This window comes from Enoplosus armatus, chromosome 5 (genome assembly GCF_043641665.1).
Source record: "Enoplosus armatus isolate fEnoArm2 chromosome 5, fEnoArm2.hap1, whole genome shotgun sequence".
Lineage (NCBI taxonomy): Eukaryota > Metazoa > Chordata > Actinopteri > Centrarchiformes > Enoplosidae > Enoplosus > Enoplosus armatus.
Genome location: NC_092184.1, coordinates 4902180 through 4918078, shown reverse-complemented (window position 1 = coordinate 4918078; position 15899 = coordinate 4902180). Strand labels below are relative to the sequence as shown.

At 45.1% G+C, this 15899-nt stretch overlaps 2 protein-coding genes across 4 annotated transcripts in view; both read left to right on the top strand.

Annotated features, from left to right (window-relative positions):
- LOC139285830 (mitogen-activated protein kinase kinase kinase kinase 5-like) overlaps positions 1-3392 on the top strand; it is a 29245-nt gene extending 25853 nt beyond the window's left edge. Inside the window, exons 28-32 of the mRNA XM_070906495.1 lie at positions 548-725; positions 877-945; positions 1710-1802; positions 1893-2019; positions 2721-3392. Coding sequence (XP_070762596.1) covers positions 548-725; positions 877-945; positions 1710-1802; positions 1893-2019; positions 2721-2817 — 564 coding nt within the window. The 3' untranslated portion in view covers positions 2818-3392. The remainder of the gene's footprint in view (positions 1-547; positions 726-876; positions 946-1709; positions 1803-1892; positions 2020-2720) is intronic.
- Positions 3393-4547: 1155 nt separating this feature from the next.
- LOC139285176 (WD repeat-containing protein 20) lies at positions 4548-13000 on the top strand. Of its 3 annotated transcripts, XM_070905667.1 has the most exons (6): positions 4548-4680; positions 4807-4952; positions 10215-10397; positions 11092-12082; positions 12128-12501; positions 12953-13000. In XM_070905667.1, the coding sequence occupies exons 1-6, from the start codon at positions 4557-4559 to the stop codon at positions 12998-13000; spliced, it is 1866 nt and encodes a 621-aa protein (XP_070761768.1). In that variant the 5' UTR covers positions 4548-4556. The 3 variants fall into 3 exon arrangements, with proteins under 3 accessions (XP_070761768.1, XP_070761767.1, XP_070761766.1); XM_070905666.1 differs by having other exon boundaries at positions 11092-12501; XM_070905665.1 differs by having other exon boundaries at positions 4557-4952; positions 11092-12501.
- Positions 13001-15899: the final 2899 nt, after the last annotated feature.

The window sequence follows — 15899 nt, the reverse complement described above, 5'->3', positions numbered from 1 at the left end:
GATTATTCAGTAGTATTACTATATTTCAGTCATTTTCTCCTCCTGTAAAGTTCACACGTTTGCTGCATCTCGCATAGAAGGTCTTATATTAAAAGAGCGAGAAAAAAGGAACAGTATAACATACAGTGATGAAGGAAAATTATATATTTTATTCATTATGAAAATACAACAAAAAATGTGCAGGTTGAGATGATGCAGTGTGATGCCATGGGCTTTTCTTCTTTCACTTGTCTGTCTTTCAGTTTTTACCATTTTATTGGTAACAACACTGACTGCAGCTAATAAAATGACTGCTGCCAGGGAAATGAAGCATTTTATGGTCACTATTACATTTACGAGTTAGCTTAAGACCTTTGACCATAAAATGGTTATAGTTTTGAGAATAGACTCATTGGTGCCCTCGTTCACACATGCTGTGGCTAAAAGGTTGCAGGTTTAAGTGCCCTTGAACAAAACACTTCTCTGCTTTGTTTGCTGCCCTGTGTAAAGCTAAATATAAAAGGAGATCAAACTCTTGACTTACACCTTTCCTCTTTCATGCTTGCAGCACTTTGACTTCCCCCTGCCCAACCCTGTGCGGGTGTTTGAGATGGTGGTGGTGCCCCAGCAGGAGTACCCGCTGGTGTGTATCGGTGCCTCTCGGGGGTCCAGCCCCAACCTGCCAGTCACTGTAGAATACATCAACCTCAACTCCAACACATCCTGGTTCACCAACTCTGGCCTGGGTGGGTTGATACTGCATTATTGAGATGTTACAATAGAAAGATCTGCAAACACAACACCATCATCTGAATTCCCAGTAAACTTTCTGCATTTTACGTTTGACGTTTTTGCTGTTGTTGATGGCGGTGTTGTGGTGTCTGTGTGTTCCTACAGAGAAACCTTGCCCACATGTAGTTCAAGTAAACCAGTTGGACAGTAGCTCACTGCTCATCCTCGTAGAAAGTAAGTAATACAACAGTATACATTATACAGAGACGCAAATAACAACACAAATATCTCTACATTATTGATGAATTCCAATACACAACATTACCAAATATGGCCTCAGAGTTCAATCAACACCACTTTGTCACACTGAACATTGTCAGCTTCACAAAGAGACCCTTTGTTTCATGGACAATGTGTTGGGTTGCTTTAGATTGTAGCAGTGTTTATATTATGTGTCCACATATTGGACATAACACCCGCCCTGTTATGGCACAGTATAACATGGTATTATGGTACTGTATCTATTATGGTATTACTGGAAATTACTCCAATTTTTGCAGCAGCTTCTTGTGCATGTACAAATAATCCTAAAGGAATTGCAGTTTTGTACATTAATGGGATTTTGATAACGGAAAATACCAAAAAGTGTAATTTTGTTTGGTGTTTGTTGTGCTATCGACAATTAGGTAACAAGGTAAGAGGGTAATTTTCCTTCCACATTGTCAAGGGTTTGAGGGTTTTGTTTGATGTCAAGAAAGCATCCCTAATGGTACTACAAGAAGTCAGATAAAGGCTGTGCAGCTATGGATCCCACCACAGTCATGGGCAGAAGCAGTGTGGTTGAGAAATGATGTATGTTCAGAGGTTGTTAAGTTCAGGTGTTGATGATGGGATATATAATGGCGTGTAAACTCTACATTATGTTTTGTCCATGTTCTGGCTGCTTCCACACTGATGTAGCTGGTGGTTTTCTAACACTGAGCCTCTCTCCTCCACAGAGTCAGTACATATAGTTGGTCTGGAGGGGGAGTTGAAGAGCAACAGGCATCTGCCACATGAGACCACCTTCTCTCATGACGTTGAGTCTATAGGTGAGAACATCTAGTGACAAATCAGTGACCGTTAATATTGTAGATCGTTAGAGCTCAGCATTGACTCTGTCTGTCCATCTGTCTGTCCAGTGTATTTTGAGGACACGCTGTTAGCAGTATGGCGTCACGGCTGGCAAAGGAGAAGACAAGGTTTCACAGAGGTGCTGGAGGAAACCACCGACCCCAGGAAGATCTACAAACTGGTGCAGTCAGACAGGTAGAACACATCTTTAATGTCTGGTTGCTGAGATTTTCTGTTGATAAAAAAGTTTCTGTGGCTGGCGCCCTTTTGTTTGTTTGACATGGTGGTTTTTATTGCTACTGCCAACTAATCAGCTCAGCTTCTGTTTATTACAAACAATTGGGGAATAAAAACTGTGTGGCAGAGAGAATTCTTCCCAAGAAAGACTCGAGTCCAACAAGAGTGAGTCTTCAGCTGGCAGCTCTGAGGCTGTACTTAGGCACAGCGGTGCTTCGAGCTACATGCTAACATGCTCACAATGACAATGTTAACATGCTAATGTTAAGTATGAATAATGTTTACCGTATTCACAATCATAGTTTAGTGCGTTAGCATGCTAACAATTGCAAATTAGGACTAAACCCAGTATAGTTTTGCGGGTATTTGGTCATAAACCAAAGTATTGGACAAATTAGAATTTTGACCAGATGAAATCATACGATCACCAAAGTTTTTATAATTCAACCTGAGGGGAACATGAATGTGTGTACCAAATTTCATGGACATCCATTATATAGCTGTTGAGATATTTCAGTCTGGACCAAAGAGGTTAAAACGACCGTTTTAACACGTAGGAACTGTCTGACATGATAAAGAGTTGTAGTCTGCTTTTCAAGCTAGATGTAAGAAAAATTTGTGTTTTGTGGATGTTCACCTCCCTGACCTTCTCACTGCAGGATGGTCGTCTTGGAGACGCGTCTGATCGAGGACCAGACGGGGCTGTCCAACCTGTATGTCCTGGAAATTGCTGAGAACTACGTCATTCTGCCCTGACTCTCCTGCCCGCTGGCATAGGGCATGATGGGAAACTCCCAACTCCACTTCTATATGAATGCCTCTTCCCAGGACTTTCATCTGTCATCATTAAGTTTGAGGGGCATGGATGCGTCACAGCCACAGTGTTTTAATTTCTAATGGGAGGAGAGGAGATATGTCAGAAGGAAATGGTGGCAGGATGTTGCAGATTCATACTGACCTAAGATGATTGATGTGTTGTAGCCTTTATCCCTCAATCTGGGGGAGTCTGCTCTTATTTATGCTAATTTCATCTTGGTTTGTGAGACCCAGAACAATCCAGACGACTGAGAAAATAAATAGTGAAGGAAGGTCCTCCTCTGACACTAAAGAGGACTATCTACTTTCTTCTGCCTCAGTATTCACTGATCACAGCAGCAGTCGCCTGCAGGGTCTGAAACATATGGCTTCCCGAAGATGCCACATATAAACATAAAGGACTGGAGCATAGCAGCGCAAGCTCATGTTTTATAACCTGAGTTTGTATGTCAGTGTTGGATTGAAGATACACACTTCTTACTGCTGTTACACTGTAATAAAGTGAATTAACACAAGATGTGGTGAACTGTATTGATCTTGGAGGGGAAAGGCGGCAAATCAGTTAGTTACTGAAAGGTGAAAGTTAATTAAGTGAATCCCTGTTAGTGTGTATAGGTGGTGTGAGTAGGTGTGTGTGTGTGTGTGTGTGTGTCTTAATGTGTGCATGTGTTGCTATAAAGGAGATGATGTATAATATTTTACTCAAAGCCCTACAGCAGTGAATTATTTTCTACCTAACTGATCCATAGAGATTACTACCGGCACAGATTGTATTAGATCTGCAAAAGAATATGTCATGCAGATGTTGAGCTGCTGAATGTAAAACAAAGCATTTCATAATAAATGAACCCAGTTCAACCCTCTGAAGACAAATATAGCGGCATGATGGTGTTGGGAAACAACAACTTTGAATTTATAGCAAACACATACAGTCAATAACATTTGCATCTGTTTTCAAGCCACTGCAGATTGCGCATTCCAAATCCTTAATTTGAATTAATTTATTCATGAAAGTAATTTTCTGTTTAATATTCAACATTTCAGAATGAGCATGGCAGTGTCAGATTTCAAAAGAAGCCGTCTCTCTGGTGGCACTAATTTCTCTCCATAAAAAGGCCCCTGAGGTCTTCTGTGTTGCTTTTCAAATAAAGTGGAACTTTACGTCCGGAAGGCAAACATTGTTTTTTCACGAGGGCGGGACTAGTAGCACCCTTCATTCTACGCCACCTCGTTAGGGTGGACCTGTCGGGTGTCACTGGGAGGTTAAATGAGGGGCAAATGAAGCAAGCCGTCCAGAGCCGGATGCCCTCTCTTTACCCCCCGACACATTAGAGGCAGTGCGCAGTGCCAGGCCGGGCAAGTAGCAGCAGCCGACGCATCATCCCACGTACTTTACGCACGCTGGATGAAGGGAGGCAGAGACCCGGTCGAGGATGATGCTTACACCGGCTCAGAAGGGCATTCGCTCGGGCTTTATTTATCAGGTAGCAGCGGTATGGTCGCCGGTAGTGGTGTAAAATGCTCTGGAGCAGACCGGGTGTGCTGGTCGGCCTAGCTGAGCTCGGCTGCTGCTGCTCGCCTTCGCCTCTCTCATTTCTATTCTAGTACTTTTTTTTATTGTAGTTTTATTATTTCCAGGTCAAAATCTCAGTTTCCTGTGCGGCTTGTTTGTACTAAAAATGGCCGGAGATGGCGGCGCTCTGAAGGATATCAATGAGATTAAATCCCAGTTCCGGACCAGAGAGGGCTTCTACAAGCTGCTCACCCTCTCGGACTCGCAGCAGCGGGGCGGGCTGCCGCGGGGTCCGTCCGCCGGAGCCACGCTGGGCCCAGGGGCTGGACCCGGTCCGATACCCGGCGGAGGGGTCGGGCTGCTGCAGGGGCCCGGGGCTGCCGCTGCCGCCGCCTCCTCCTCGTCCAATGCCGCAGCCAACTCCTCTCCGGCGGGCTTCCTGCCGCCGGTCCGGGTCTCTATGGTCAAGCTGCAGCCCGAGGACCCGAGCGAGGAGTCGGAGCGCGTGTGCTTCAACATCGGCAGGGAGCTGTATTTCTACACCTACACCAACATCAAGAAGGTGAGCCTGCTCTTGCCTCCGCTCTTGGCCGGAATGACAGATTGGATAGCCAGGCTTAGCCTAGCATGCTAGCCTGCTCCGTTAGCTCGTATTTCGTCATCTTTTTTTTTTTTAAACGGAGCCTCTCCGGCGGCTAGTGCTACATGCACACTTTACATTTCTATTTGTTATGCAATGCAAAATGGAGTGGCTGATAATTTGGCTGAACGGAGAGTGAATGGTGCACCGTGCAGGCGGATGTCGGACGGAGTCAGCGGACGCTACAGGAGGGCGACAGCGTTACTACACCAGCAGGAAACAGCCAGGAAGCCTGTGACAGCACCATTCACTGCGTCCTCGCTTGGAACCGTGTGAACCGAAGCTGCTTCCTCTGTTACTGTGTTTTGAATTTTAATTTGCTCGCTTGAGGTTGCTGCAAACGTACTCATGTGGAAGAGGGGCATTGCCAGGGGAATCCGTTCCCAGCAGATGGTTTCCAAAGACAAGAAACTGTTGATTTTAAAACTGAAACCCCTTTCTAGCTCTCACACTGCATCGCTCGGGCTCTGCTGTCCGCCTTGTCCCCTCATGGAGGAGATGATGTACTGATATTAAGAGTCGGAATTCAGCGTGAAAATCAGATAACAGCACGACTGCAAAAACATATATTTATTACATGACAGAAATCTGACATTGTGTCTGCATTTGTCCTCCAGCTTCTCCTCACTGAGCTTGTTTTTAGCATTGCTAGCATTCACCAAGGACTTTCTAGACAGCTGATTTTGCTCTGCACCACTTGCCTCTTAATGAGGAATGCTAATAACCCATTTAGGAGGAACTGGAGGACAAACGTAAAAAAGCTTCTCCTCTTCTAACCTGGCACAGATCAATGTGGGAACTGACTACATTATGAATCGTCAGGGCTTCTCTTTCACTGCACACCGTCAGTCACACCTTTTTAACAGTCATCATTTCATCATCATCATCTTTTCCGGGTCATAATGGATGCAACATGTAAGTTCATTTGCCCGTAAGTTGTGTCTTCATGACGGATGCAGATATGTGTGGATGGCTCATTTGGTTTATGCAGTTCTCACTGACTCACATGGTTTCTGCAGGAAATCACGTCACAATCAAGTGACAGTAAGACGTACAACAGACTGAAGGTACATGTCACCATCAATATGCTGTACGTTCAGCATTTAGTCAATATGTGTGTGTATATAAGCAACATAACATGTAGTAAATTATACTCCACATTCTCAAAACAAATGTCAAGGAACCTCAAGAGGTCTTCCCAGCTGCCAACACAGTGAGCGATTTAACTGTGAAATCAGAGGTAAAGTTCATCCTCCGGCACATTTACATATAATCAGAGGGGACGCACAGATAAGATTCTTCCTGCCTTGATACTGACTCTGATATCGAAACTATGTGCCAGTGCCAAGTCCTGATCCCATGCCTGGCTGGCATGTAGTGATATATGAGGCATGATTATGTATCAGGGATTTCTGTGGCCGACCGGGTGACACCGAACTAAAAAATGACATTGGCAAAGAAACTGTATTTAATGTGGATTGATCTCGTCTGGTCAATACCCAATCTGCTTAAGCAGGTCAGCATTGGTGCCGATACCGATGTGCTGCATCTCTAATATCAAACAAATAAATTACTTTTTTAGTGTTGCTACTTTTCGTAAACTTCCCAGTGAACATTTATTTATTGATTTGCAGGTCAAAAGGGAAAAGATGCCTTCTGCAGTCGTGAATTTCAGCTGAATTAGTTTGAAAATATTTTTAGACATCTACGATACATATAACTGTTTCTTCACACAAAATGTCCCTGAAGAAGTCATTGATGACTCCAAACCACACATTTATTTAAAGGATTAAATCAATCTTAAAACAACACTCTTAATGCCCATATGTACATAAAAACAGTTGTAGCTTGCTGGAATCATTCCTCCTGTTCACACTGGCCCTTCAGAGACCTCTTCCTCATGTGCCTCCAGTGGAAGAGATGATAAAGAATCCACGGCATAAATGTATTCCAGGTTTATCGTAAGCTAATGAAATTGCCTCTTTTTGTTGACATAAACAGTGTTTCTGTGCTGAGCTGTGGCAGGCCACGGCTAGTAACATAACGAGGGAATTTTATACTAAAGAGAGTGTAACTTTGAAAGATACAGACTGCTGAAACATACAGTGGGGTCCAAAAGTCTGAGACCACATTGAAAATCTCAAATATTTTCAGATTCAGAAACATTTGAAAACACAAGAAGTTATGACATGTAAAATGCTTACTAAGTCGCATTATGATTGTGGGAAACATGGCCTCCAAACGAAGTGAAAGTGTCAGAAGTCAAATTGTTATTCTGAGTAAAGGGGGGGGGGCTTTCTCAGTGTCAAGTCACGGCTAGACTAAAAGGTTTCTAAGGGGGCAGTGCATTGAACTCAAGCGCTTTGCAGAAACAGGATCAGTTGTATCCAAAGCACGATCAGGCAGACCAAAAGTGACCACACCATCAGAAGATCAATACATCAAGCTTAGTTCTCTGAGAGATAAAAAAGTAACAGAATTTGCTAAATAAAGAATGCAAGACTCCAATCAGCTAAAATACTGTCAAACGCAGGCTGTCTTGTCATGGTCTCAGAGGACGAGCAGCAGTTTCTAACTGGGGGGGGGGTAAGAAATACCTGCATTTTACTGTGGATGAGTGGAAAAAGTCCTATTTACTGATGAATGCAAGTTTGAGATTTATGGCAGGAACAGAAGGCTGTATGTAAGGAGACGAACAGGAGAGAGAATGACACTGCAGTATATCAAACCAAGAGTGAAACGTGGTGGTGGGAATATTCGAGTCTGGGGGTGTTTTGCCTACTCTGAAGTTGGACACCTGCACCGAATCGACCGCACCCTGACCAAGTATCACTCCATTCTTCAGAGACAGGCTTTACCCTCTGGTTTACATCTTTGTGGACTTCAAAGCTTTGCAAGAGCTACTTTAAGACCAAAGACCAATGGACTTTCCTTCAAAGTCACCTGACCTCAACCCCATTGAACCATTTATGGGGGCACTCGAAGGCTCAGAAAGCCAAATCCTGCTGGGATAACATGGGCCATCAGGTATTAAACAGACTTGTGGAGTCCATGCTAGCTGGAGTGCATGCTGTCATTAAAGCAAAAGGGGGACATACCAAATACTAAGATTTTTTAAGATTTAACTTTTCACTCAAATTGTTAAGCTGATGTTATCATTTGTAATTCGAAACAAATGCAAAATAGAAGTATCTTGACTAGTGGTCTCAGACTTTTGGACTCCACTGTATGTGTGTGTGTGTGTGTGTGTGTGTGTGTGTGTGCTTGACAGGAAGGACTACAGTATAATTCAGAATGACTTCAGCAAACCTTCAGAGATCAGTTGTGACCTTTCGGTGTTCTGTCTGTGCGACCAATCACACGTGAAAGAGTGTTGCCAGTCTAGAGGTACTCCTGCAGCCATGTCGCCTTCTGGTCTTTTGGGGCCACTGTTGGTGAAAAGAAACCTCAGCGTCTCTGAATCTTGTTTGACAGATTTCTCCCTGTATGATTGTTTGTCTGCGCACATGGCTGCTCTAGAAAGAAACCCTTGCTTCTTCATTCCGACACCTAAAACCAGAACCTGATGTTTACCGTTGGTCTTTTGATTAGATGAAAAATGTTTTTCTATCAAGCTCTGCTGTAGCTGCCGTGGAAATCTCTCAATGTGACTTCTTGTCACAGACACTTGATGATCATTTGTCAAAATAAGAAAAAACATACACTATATTGCCAAAAGTATTGGCTCACCTGCCTTGACTCGCATATGAACTTAAGTGACATCCCATTCTTAATCCATAGGGTTTAATATGACGTCGGTCCACCCTTTGCAGCTATAACAGCTTCAACTCTTCTGGGAAGGCTTTCCACAAGGTTTAGGAGTGTGTTTATGGGAATTTTTGACCATTCTTCCAGAAGCGCATTTGTGAGGTCACACACTGATGTTGGACGAGAAGCCTGGCTCTCAGTCTCTGCTCTAATTCATCCCAAAGGTGTTCTATCGGGTTGAGGTCAGGACTCTGTGCAGGCCAGTCAAGTTCATCCACACCAAACTCTCTCATCCATGTCTTTATGGACCTTGCTTTGTGCACTGGTGCACAGTCATGTTGGAACAGGAAGGGGCCATCCCCAAACTGTTCCCACAAAGTTGGGAGCATGGAATTGTCCAGAATCTCTTGGTATGCTGAAGCATTCAGAGTTCCTTTCACTGGAACTAAGGGGCCAAGCCCAGCTCCTGAAAAACAACTCCACACCATAATCCCCCCTCCACCACACTTTACACTTGGCACAATGCAGTCAGACAAGTACCGTTCTCCTGGCAACCGCCAAACCCAGACTCGTCCATCAGATCGCCAGATGGTGAAGCGCGATTCGTCACTCCATAGAACGCGTCTCCACTGCTCTAGAGTCCAGTGGCGGCGTGCTTTACACCACTGCATCCGACGCTTTGCATTGCACTTGGTGATGTATGGCTTGGATGCAGCTGCTCGGCCATGGAAACCCATTCCATGAAGCTCTCTACGCACTGTTCTTGAGCTAATCTGAAGGCCACATGAAGTTTGGAGGTCTGTAGCGATTGACTCTGCAGAAAGTTGGCGACCTCTGCGCACTATGCGCCTCAGCATCCGCTGACCCCGCTCCGTCATTTTACGTGGCCTACCACTTCGTGGTTGAGTTGCTGTCGTTCCCAATCGCTTCCACTTCCTTATAATACCACTGACAGTTGACTGTAGAATATTTAGGAGCGAGGAGATTTCACGACTGGACTTGTTGCACAGGTGGCATCCTATCACAGTACCACGCTGGAATTCACTGAGCTCCTGAGAGCGACCCATTCTTTCACAAATGTTTGTAGAAACAGTCTGCATGCCTTGGTGCATGATTTTATACACCTGTGGCCATGGAAGTGATTGGAACACCTGATTTCAATTATTTGGATGGGTGAGTGAATACTTTTGGCAATATAGTGTATCACCAAGTTATAAATGGGCCTAGAAATGTAAGATATATTGTCAGCAGATGTTTTTAACTGTGGTAAATTGTTTTAGTGTGGATGCTTGCTTTGAAATTAACCCTGCGGGACAAATGAAACCCCTCTAAGGACCTCTGAGCGTCCCTGAAATTCAGTTTGCAACCCTTCACTCTTCTTGGCTGTTGTCTTGCTCGTGCATCATAGTTATCTCTCTCCAATCTGTCTGTCTGCAGGCTGTAGACCTCAGTAAGCCCATAGACAAGAGAATCTACAAGGGGACTCAGCCGACGTGTCATGACTTCAACCAGTACTCCGCCACGGCAGAGAGTGTAGCTCTCATCGTGGGCTTCTCAGCCGGACAGGTCCAGTATCTCGACCCCATCAAGAAGGAAACCAGTAAACTCTTCAATGAGGAGGTATTATTATATTTGTCTGTGTGTGTTGGGGAAAGTGATTTTGGAAAAATAATTTGTCATTCTTCTATAAATTCTTTCGCCCTAGTTTGGATGCTGTGACGTAGCCTAGATATTCAGACACCGCTTTCAGCGTTGTCCCTCTAACATGCCTTGTTGTTTTCACATTCTTTTATTGAACTGCCTCTTTCTGTTTAATGGGATTCTCTTTAATGGGGTTCCCAATTAAGTTTAGGAGATTGGGGTTGTATGCGCGCACTTCCGCATGCAGACTTTGTGTTTGCGTGTCTCCTGAATCTGTTCACCTCCCTGGGATTTACTCCTCTAAATCTTTTTCTTTCCTCGTCTTCCACCCCCTGGTTTTGTGGTCTCTGTTGGTTTCTACAGACCTTCTCTCTTTTCCCATGTTTCCTTTCTGCGTGTGATTCTCTCAAGAGTCACAGCAATCTTTATTTTTTTTTTTACGATGGCACATTTAGGTAATGAGGTGACTTTTACACAGTGTCCACATAAAGGCACAATAAAATCTAGAATCAAATTATCTGTAATATCTTTATTTTTACTCACCCATTCTTTCCATCTCCTCTTCTTTCCTATTTTTCTCAAAATCTCTCCCCCTCTCCTTCTCTCCTCCCTTTCCTTCTCCTTCCCTGTTCTTCCTCACCTTTCCTCCGTCCACCTCCTTCCTGTTTTCCAGAGGTTGATAGACAAATCCAAGGTGACGTGTCTAAAATGGCTTCCCAAGTCGGAGAACCTGTTTCTGGCGTCCCATGCCAGTGGCCACCTCTACCTCTACAACGTGGACCACCCATGTGGCACCACGGCCCCACAGTACTCTCTCCTGCGGCAGGGCGAAGGCTTTGCTGTGTACGCCTGCAAAACCAAGACGCCACGCAACCCGTTGTTACGATGGGCCGTCGGTGAGGGAGGCCTCAACGAGTTTGCTTTCTCCCCGGATGGCGTGCATGTGGCGTGTGTGGGCCAGGACGGCTGCCTGCGTGTCTTCCACTTCGACTCGATGGAGCTACAGGGGGTGATGAAGAGCTACTTTGGCGGACTGCTGTGTGTGTCGTGGAGCCCCGATGGGAAATATCTCGCCACAGGCGGAGAGGATGACCTGGTTACCGTCTGGTCATTTGCAGAAAGCCGTGTGGTTGCAAGAGGTCACGGCCACAAGTCCTGGGTCAATGTGGTGGCGTTCGACCCCTTCACGACTTCCCTTGAAGATGAGGAGCCTATGGAGCTTAGCGGCAGCGAGGAGGACCTCCACCAGGGGGCACCAAATAACTCCATGCACTTTGGCCGGGTCCGAACAAGCAGCACGTTGTCGCGTCTTTCTCGGCACAGCTCTAAAGGTGGCGGTTCGGCGTCGGTCACGTACCGGTTTGGCTCGGTGGGGCAGGACACTCAGTTCTGTCTGTGGGACTTGACAGATGATGTGTTATACCCACGTCTGCCGCTGTCTCGCGCCTTTACTAACACTTTTGGACCCTCGCTGTCCAACTCTGGCAGCGGCGTGGTCAACAGCACCTCAGGTGGGGGAGGAAGTGGAGGGGTTGAGGGGCACCATCACCCGCCTAACACTAACACTGGCACCTCCAACCCACCAACGCTCCCCTTACCACTTCCTCGCTCCCTGTCTCGCTCTAATTCTTTGCCCCACCCCGCCGTGGCAAATGCCTCCAAGGGCCAGGGCACCTCGGAGGGCGGCGGGGGAGGTGGAGGAGGGGGAGGGAGCAGCAGCGGAGGAAACACCACCCCGTTCAGCATCGGCCGCTTTGCCACGCTGTCACTCCAGGAGCGCAAGTCGGACAAGTCCGGTTGCAGCGGCGGGGTGGAGAAGGAGCACAAGAGGTACCACAGCCTGGGCAACATCAGCAAAAGCAACGATAAGATCAACGTGGCGCCGAGGAGCAACCGGCTGGACGCTGCCAAGGTCCTGGGCACCACGCTGTGCCCACGCATGCATGAGGTGCCGCTGCTGGAGCCACTGGTGTGCAAGAAGATTGCACATGAGAGGCTGACCGTCCTGGTGTTCATGGACGACTGCATCATCACAGCCTGCCAAGAGGGTCTCATCTGCACCTGGGCACGGCCGGGGAAGGCGGTATGTCTTCAGTAAACTCTTTCATTAGGAAAAACATCGGATTATGAATATATATGAATATTTTTACGTTGCAGAATTCTCCTTTTAAGTGAAGTCTCATATTTAGTTCCTTAAGTGAATCATTTCTCCCATGAAAGTCAGTCCTACTTGCTGTTAGTTGTTAGTAAAATATTACTGTTTTGTCAGTAAAACTATGAGTTTTGGCAGGTTCATAAGTTCAGTAATATTCTGGAAGCACGTTGTTTTCCCTCGCAGGTCAGTAATCCGCCCGTGGATGTTTCAGGCTGCACCTCTTCTAAAGCTAAAGAAATGACTCAGCAGTTGGAGATGATTTCACCTCTCTTCTTCGGAGCTTTTTATCTTCCTGCGCTCAGAAGTGTTGTGTATAGATTTTCTTGGTCCGATTGTCCCTAGTGTCTAACTTTCCTTCATGTTTTTTCTCTCTGTTCAGAACTTGACAGCACAGAACGGGAACTCTCCGAGCGGCACAGTGGTATAGCTGGAGGAGAAGCTTTGCACTCATCCCTCCCTCCGTCTCCTCCCTCGTTCTTTGTTGTCTTCTCACCCCCTCCACAGATCCTCAGAAATGTCAAAGTAGGGGCCAACAACCAGAGACAGAACCCTAACCTACCACTGCAGTATTATACCCTCAGTATAACCCTCCGTACTTGCCATGGCCCAAACCCTGTCCCCTACTGATTTTTACTCTCACGGCGGCCACTTTGTTGGGAAACACTTCCTGAATCTTTGGCACATGCAGTATGAGTCTAACATCACTTCAACAGATTTATGAAGTCTGCTGATAGACTTGCAATCTTGGAAACGGCTACAAATGCTTGAATATAGCAAAGCTAGCTAACATATCAGTTAGTTAGCCTTTAACTCTGCTTAGATTATGTTCTGGTAGCTGGCTACAGTGGAACATATACACGACATGTATGTGGACACCCCTTCGATCTGGGGCTGTTTGTCATTGTTTGGAACTGAAGGGCCTCACCCAGTGAAGTGTATTTTAGACAACAGCATGCTTCCATGAACTGAAACTTCTGCAAGCCAGGTTATCACCCAACATCAGTGTCCATCCTCATTAATGCTCTTGTGGCTGAATGGGAGCAAATCCTCGCAGCCAGGTTCCAACATGTGGTGGAAAGCCTTTCCAGAGGAGAGAAGTACGGTCTGTAACATGCTCAATATTTAAATATATTTAAATATATTTCAAACGTGGACCTTGATTCTGCCTATCTGCCGTACAAATCAACAGTAGTAGCTATTATTAGTGTTTTGTCATTCTTCTTGTGAGCAAAATTGAGATACACATTAAATGGTGTCCTCATATAACAGGCCGAGGCACCCTTCAGCTCTACCTTGTCCACTATAAACTGTCGTTTTCCAAATGAAATTTTAGGTTGTTTGTTGGCAGTCATCTGCTAGCTAAGTGTGTCTATAGTCAGTTTGACCATAGGTAGGCTAGTTTCACCAGGCAGAGTTGAATGATTTTACATTACACCTACCAAAAACCAGAAACAAGTATTTTGACCATTTAAAGGGAAGCACTTGTTGCTTTGCTTTTGTAGTAAGAAATCTAAAATGCTAAATGTCTGATGTTACTTTGTTGGTCAGCAGTAGGACTTCAGAGTCTTCAGGGAGAGTTTCCCACCTCGTGCCACTGTGGGAATAAAGTTTATTCCCAGTGCTTCTGCCCTCTACCTTCAGCACACCCCTCCGTGTTTCAGAAAGACTGAATCCAACAAACGGAGATGGTTTTTCCTCCCCATCTGCGACCCTGAAGCAGCAAGGAGTGGACAGCAGGCCAGGCTCAGTCTTCATTCGTCCTTCAGATCCTCCTTCACCCGATCCCTCCCATTTCCCCTTTGTGCAAAAGACACTGCAAAAGCCACGGCCATTGTATTTAAGTTATTTATTTTACCACAAGACTGTGTAGTAATTTATAATGTAAATACTGAAAATACTCTATAAATAAGAAAAAAAGGACAAACGTGTATGGAAATAACGACTTGACGGCAAGGAAGCGAAGAAAACAGGAAGAAGAATATTAATATATGAAGATCCTTCTATTGTACATAGCAACCGCAGTTAAAAATTGAATGTCTGCTGTTTTAGGGAACTTGAAGATGTCAATGTGTTTTTATTTCGTGTGATAGAGTGTCTCCAGTTTGTCCCTGAAAGCCAGTTGGGTTTAATCTGTCGACAGCGGCGGAAGCATTTCGGGTCCAGTGTGACTTTTCAGAGAGACCGACCCCGAGTCGAGCACAGAGAGTGATCTGCTGGCTGTACATGTCAGCTGACTGTCCGAAGGTCCGAATAATATGAATTCTGCTGAACATCGTGCTTGGACAAACATGAATAACTTGCTCACGAACAAACACACACTAACTGCACATTCCGAACGTAAAACGGCCCACACACACACACATACACACACACACACACACACACACACACACATACACAATCCCCTTATGGTGTAGCATCATATATACTGTGTCTTGGACTCCATTCCTGTTGCACCTGAATTGCCTCTTGCAAGAATTTGCACATACAATAAATCCACAGTCCATCCTGAGCTGCCATGAGTGACACAAGGGGTGTTATTGTCTTGTTTGATCCAACCTTTGTGCAGAAACAGCTCCTATAACGCCGCCATTCACTAGATATATTTCCTACAGAGGATTTAATAGGTGTACATCTTCAAAGGAAACGGCTCTATGTCGAGATTTGGATTCATTCCCTTTTGCGATTTTGATTCTGCTTATCGATTCTGGTGCTTTGTTCAGATCCCTGTCATACTGTTTGAGTCAGAAAAGAAATCTAAATACGTTGCAAGCAAAAAAGAAAAAACACCTGTATTTTTAGCAGATTTGGGCTTCCTGCCATAAATCTACCAAAAGGTTGTGGTTATTTTTGGTTATAAGGTAAAATAAACGAAATGTTCTCCCTCTTGCCATGCACAAGTTTTACATTTGTTTTTAGTGAGTTGGACGTGCAAAGATGAGCTGATTGTGAGGCATTATAAATTTGACGGGGGACATTCTTATACCATGCTGCATGAAATGCTTTACCATATCACATATTACGGACTTCCTATCCTGATGATCATTGTGTTTAATTGTAACTGTGTTCATGTCAGCTGATTTCTGTTTGGGAGGGCTTGTTATTTTGCTCTTGACACCAAAGCTGCAGAAGCAGTTCGTTAGGAGCAGTTCATGTTTTTCTTGTCTGTGCCAATTTAAGAGTTGTTAGCTAGTGGAGCTAGCAATGTGGCACTGTCTGTCTGTCTGTCTGTCTGTCTGGACGGATTGACGTGACATTCCTGGTTACCAGAGGTTGAATTCTACTGACTTTAAATCTAGCACCATCGTCAGGTGTAACTTATAATT

What these genes read in the sequence shown, in the direction of transcription:
- LOC139285176 (XM_070905665.1), top strand. Translation starts at nt 4,557, where the DNA reads ATGGCCGGAGATGGCGGCGCTCTGAAGGATATCAATGAGATTAAATCC. An exon ending in CCTACACCAACATCAAGAAG is followed by an intron (nt 4,953 to 10,214) that starts GTGAGCCTGCTC and finishes GTCTGTCTGCAG; the next exon opens with GCTGTAGACCTCAGTAAGCC. An exon ending in GTAAACTCTTCAATGAGGAG is followed by an intron (nt 10,398 to 11,091) that starts GTATTATTATAT and finishes CCTGTTTTCCAG; the next exon opens with AGGTTGATAGACAAATCCAA.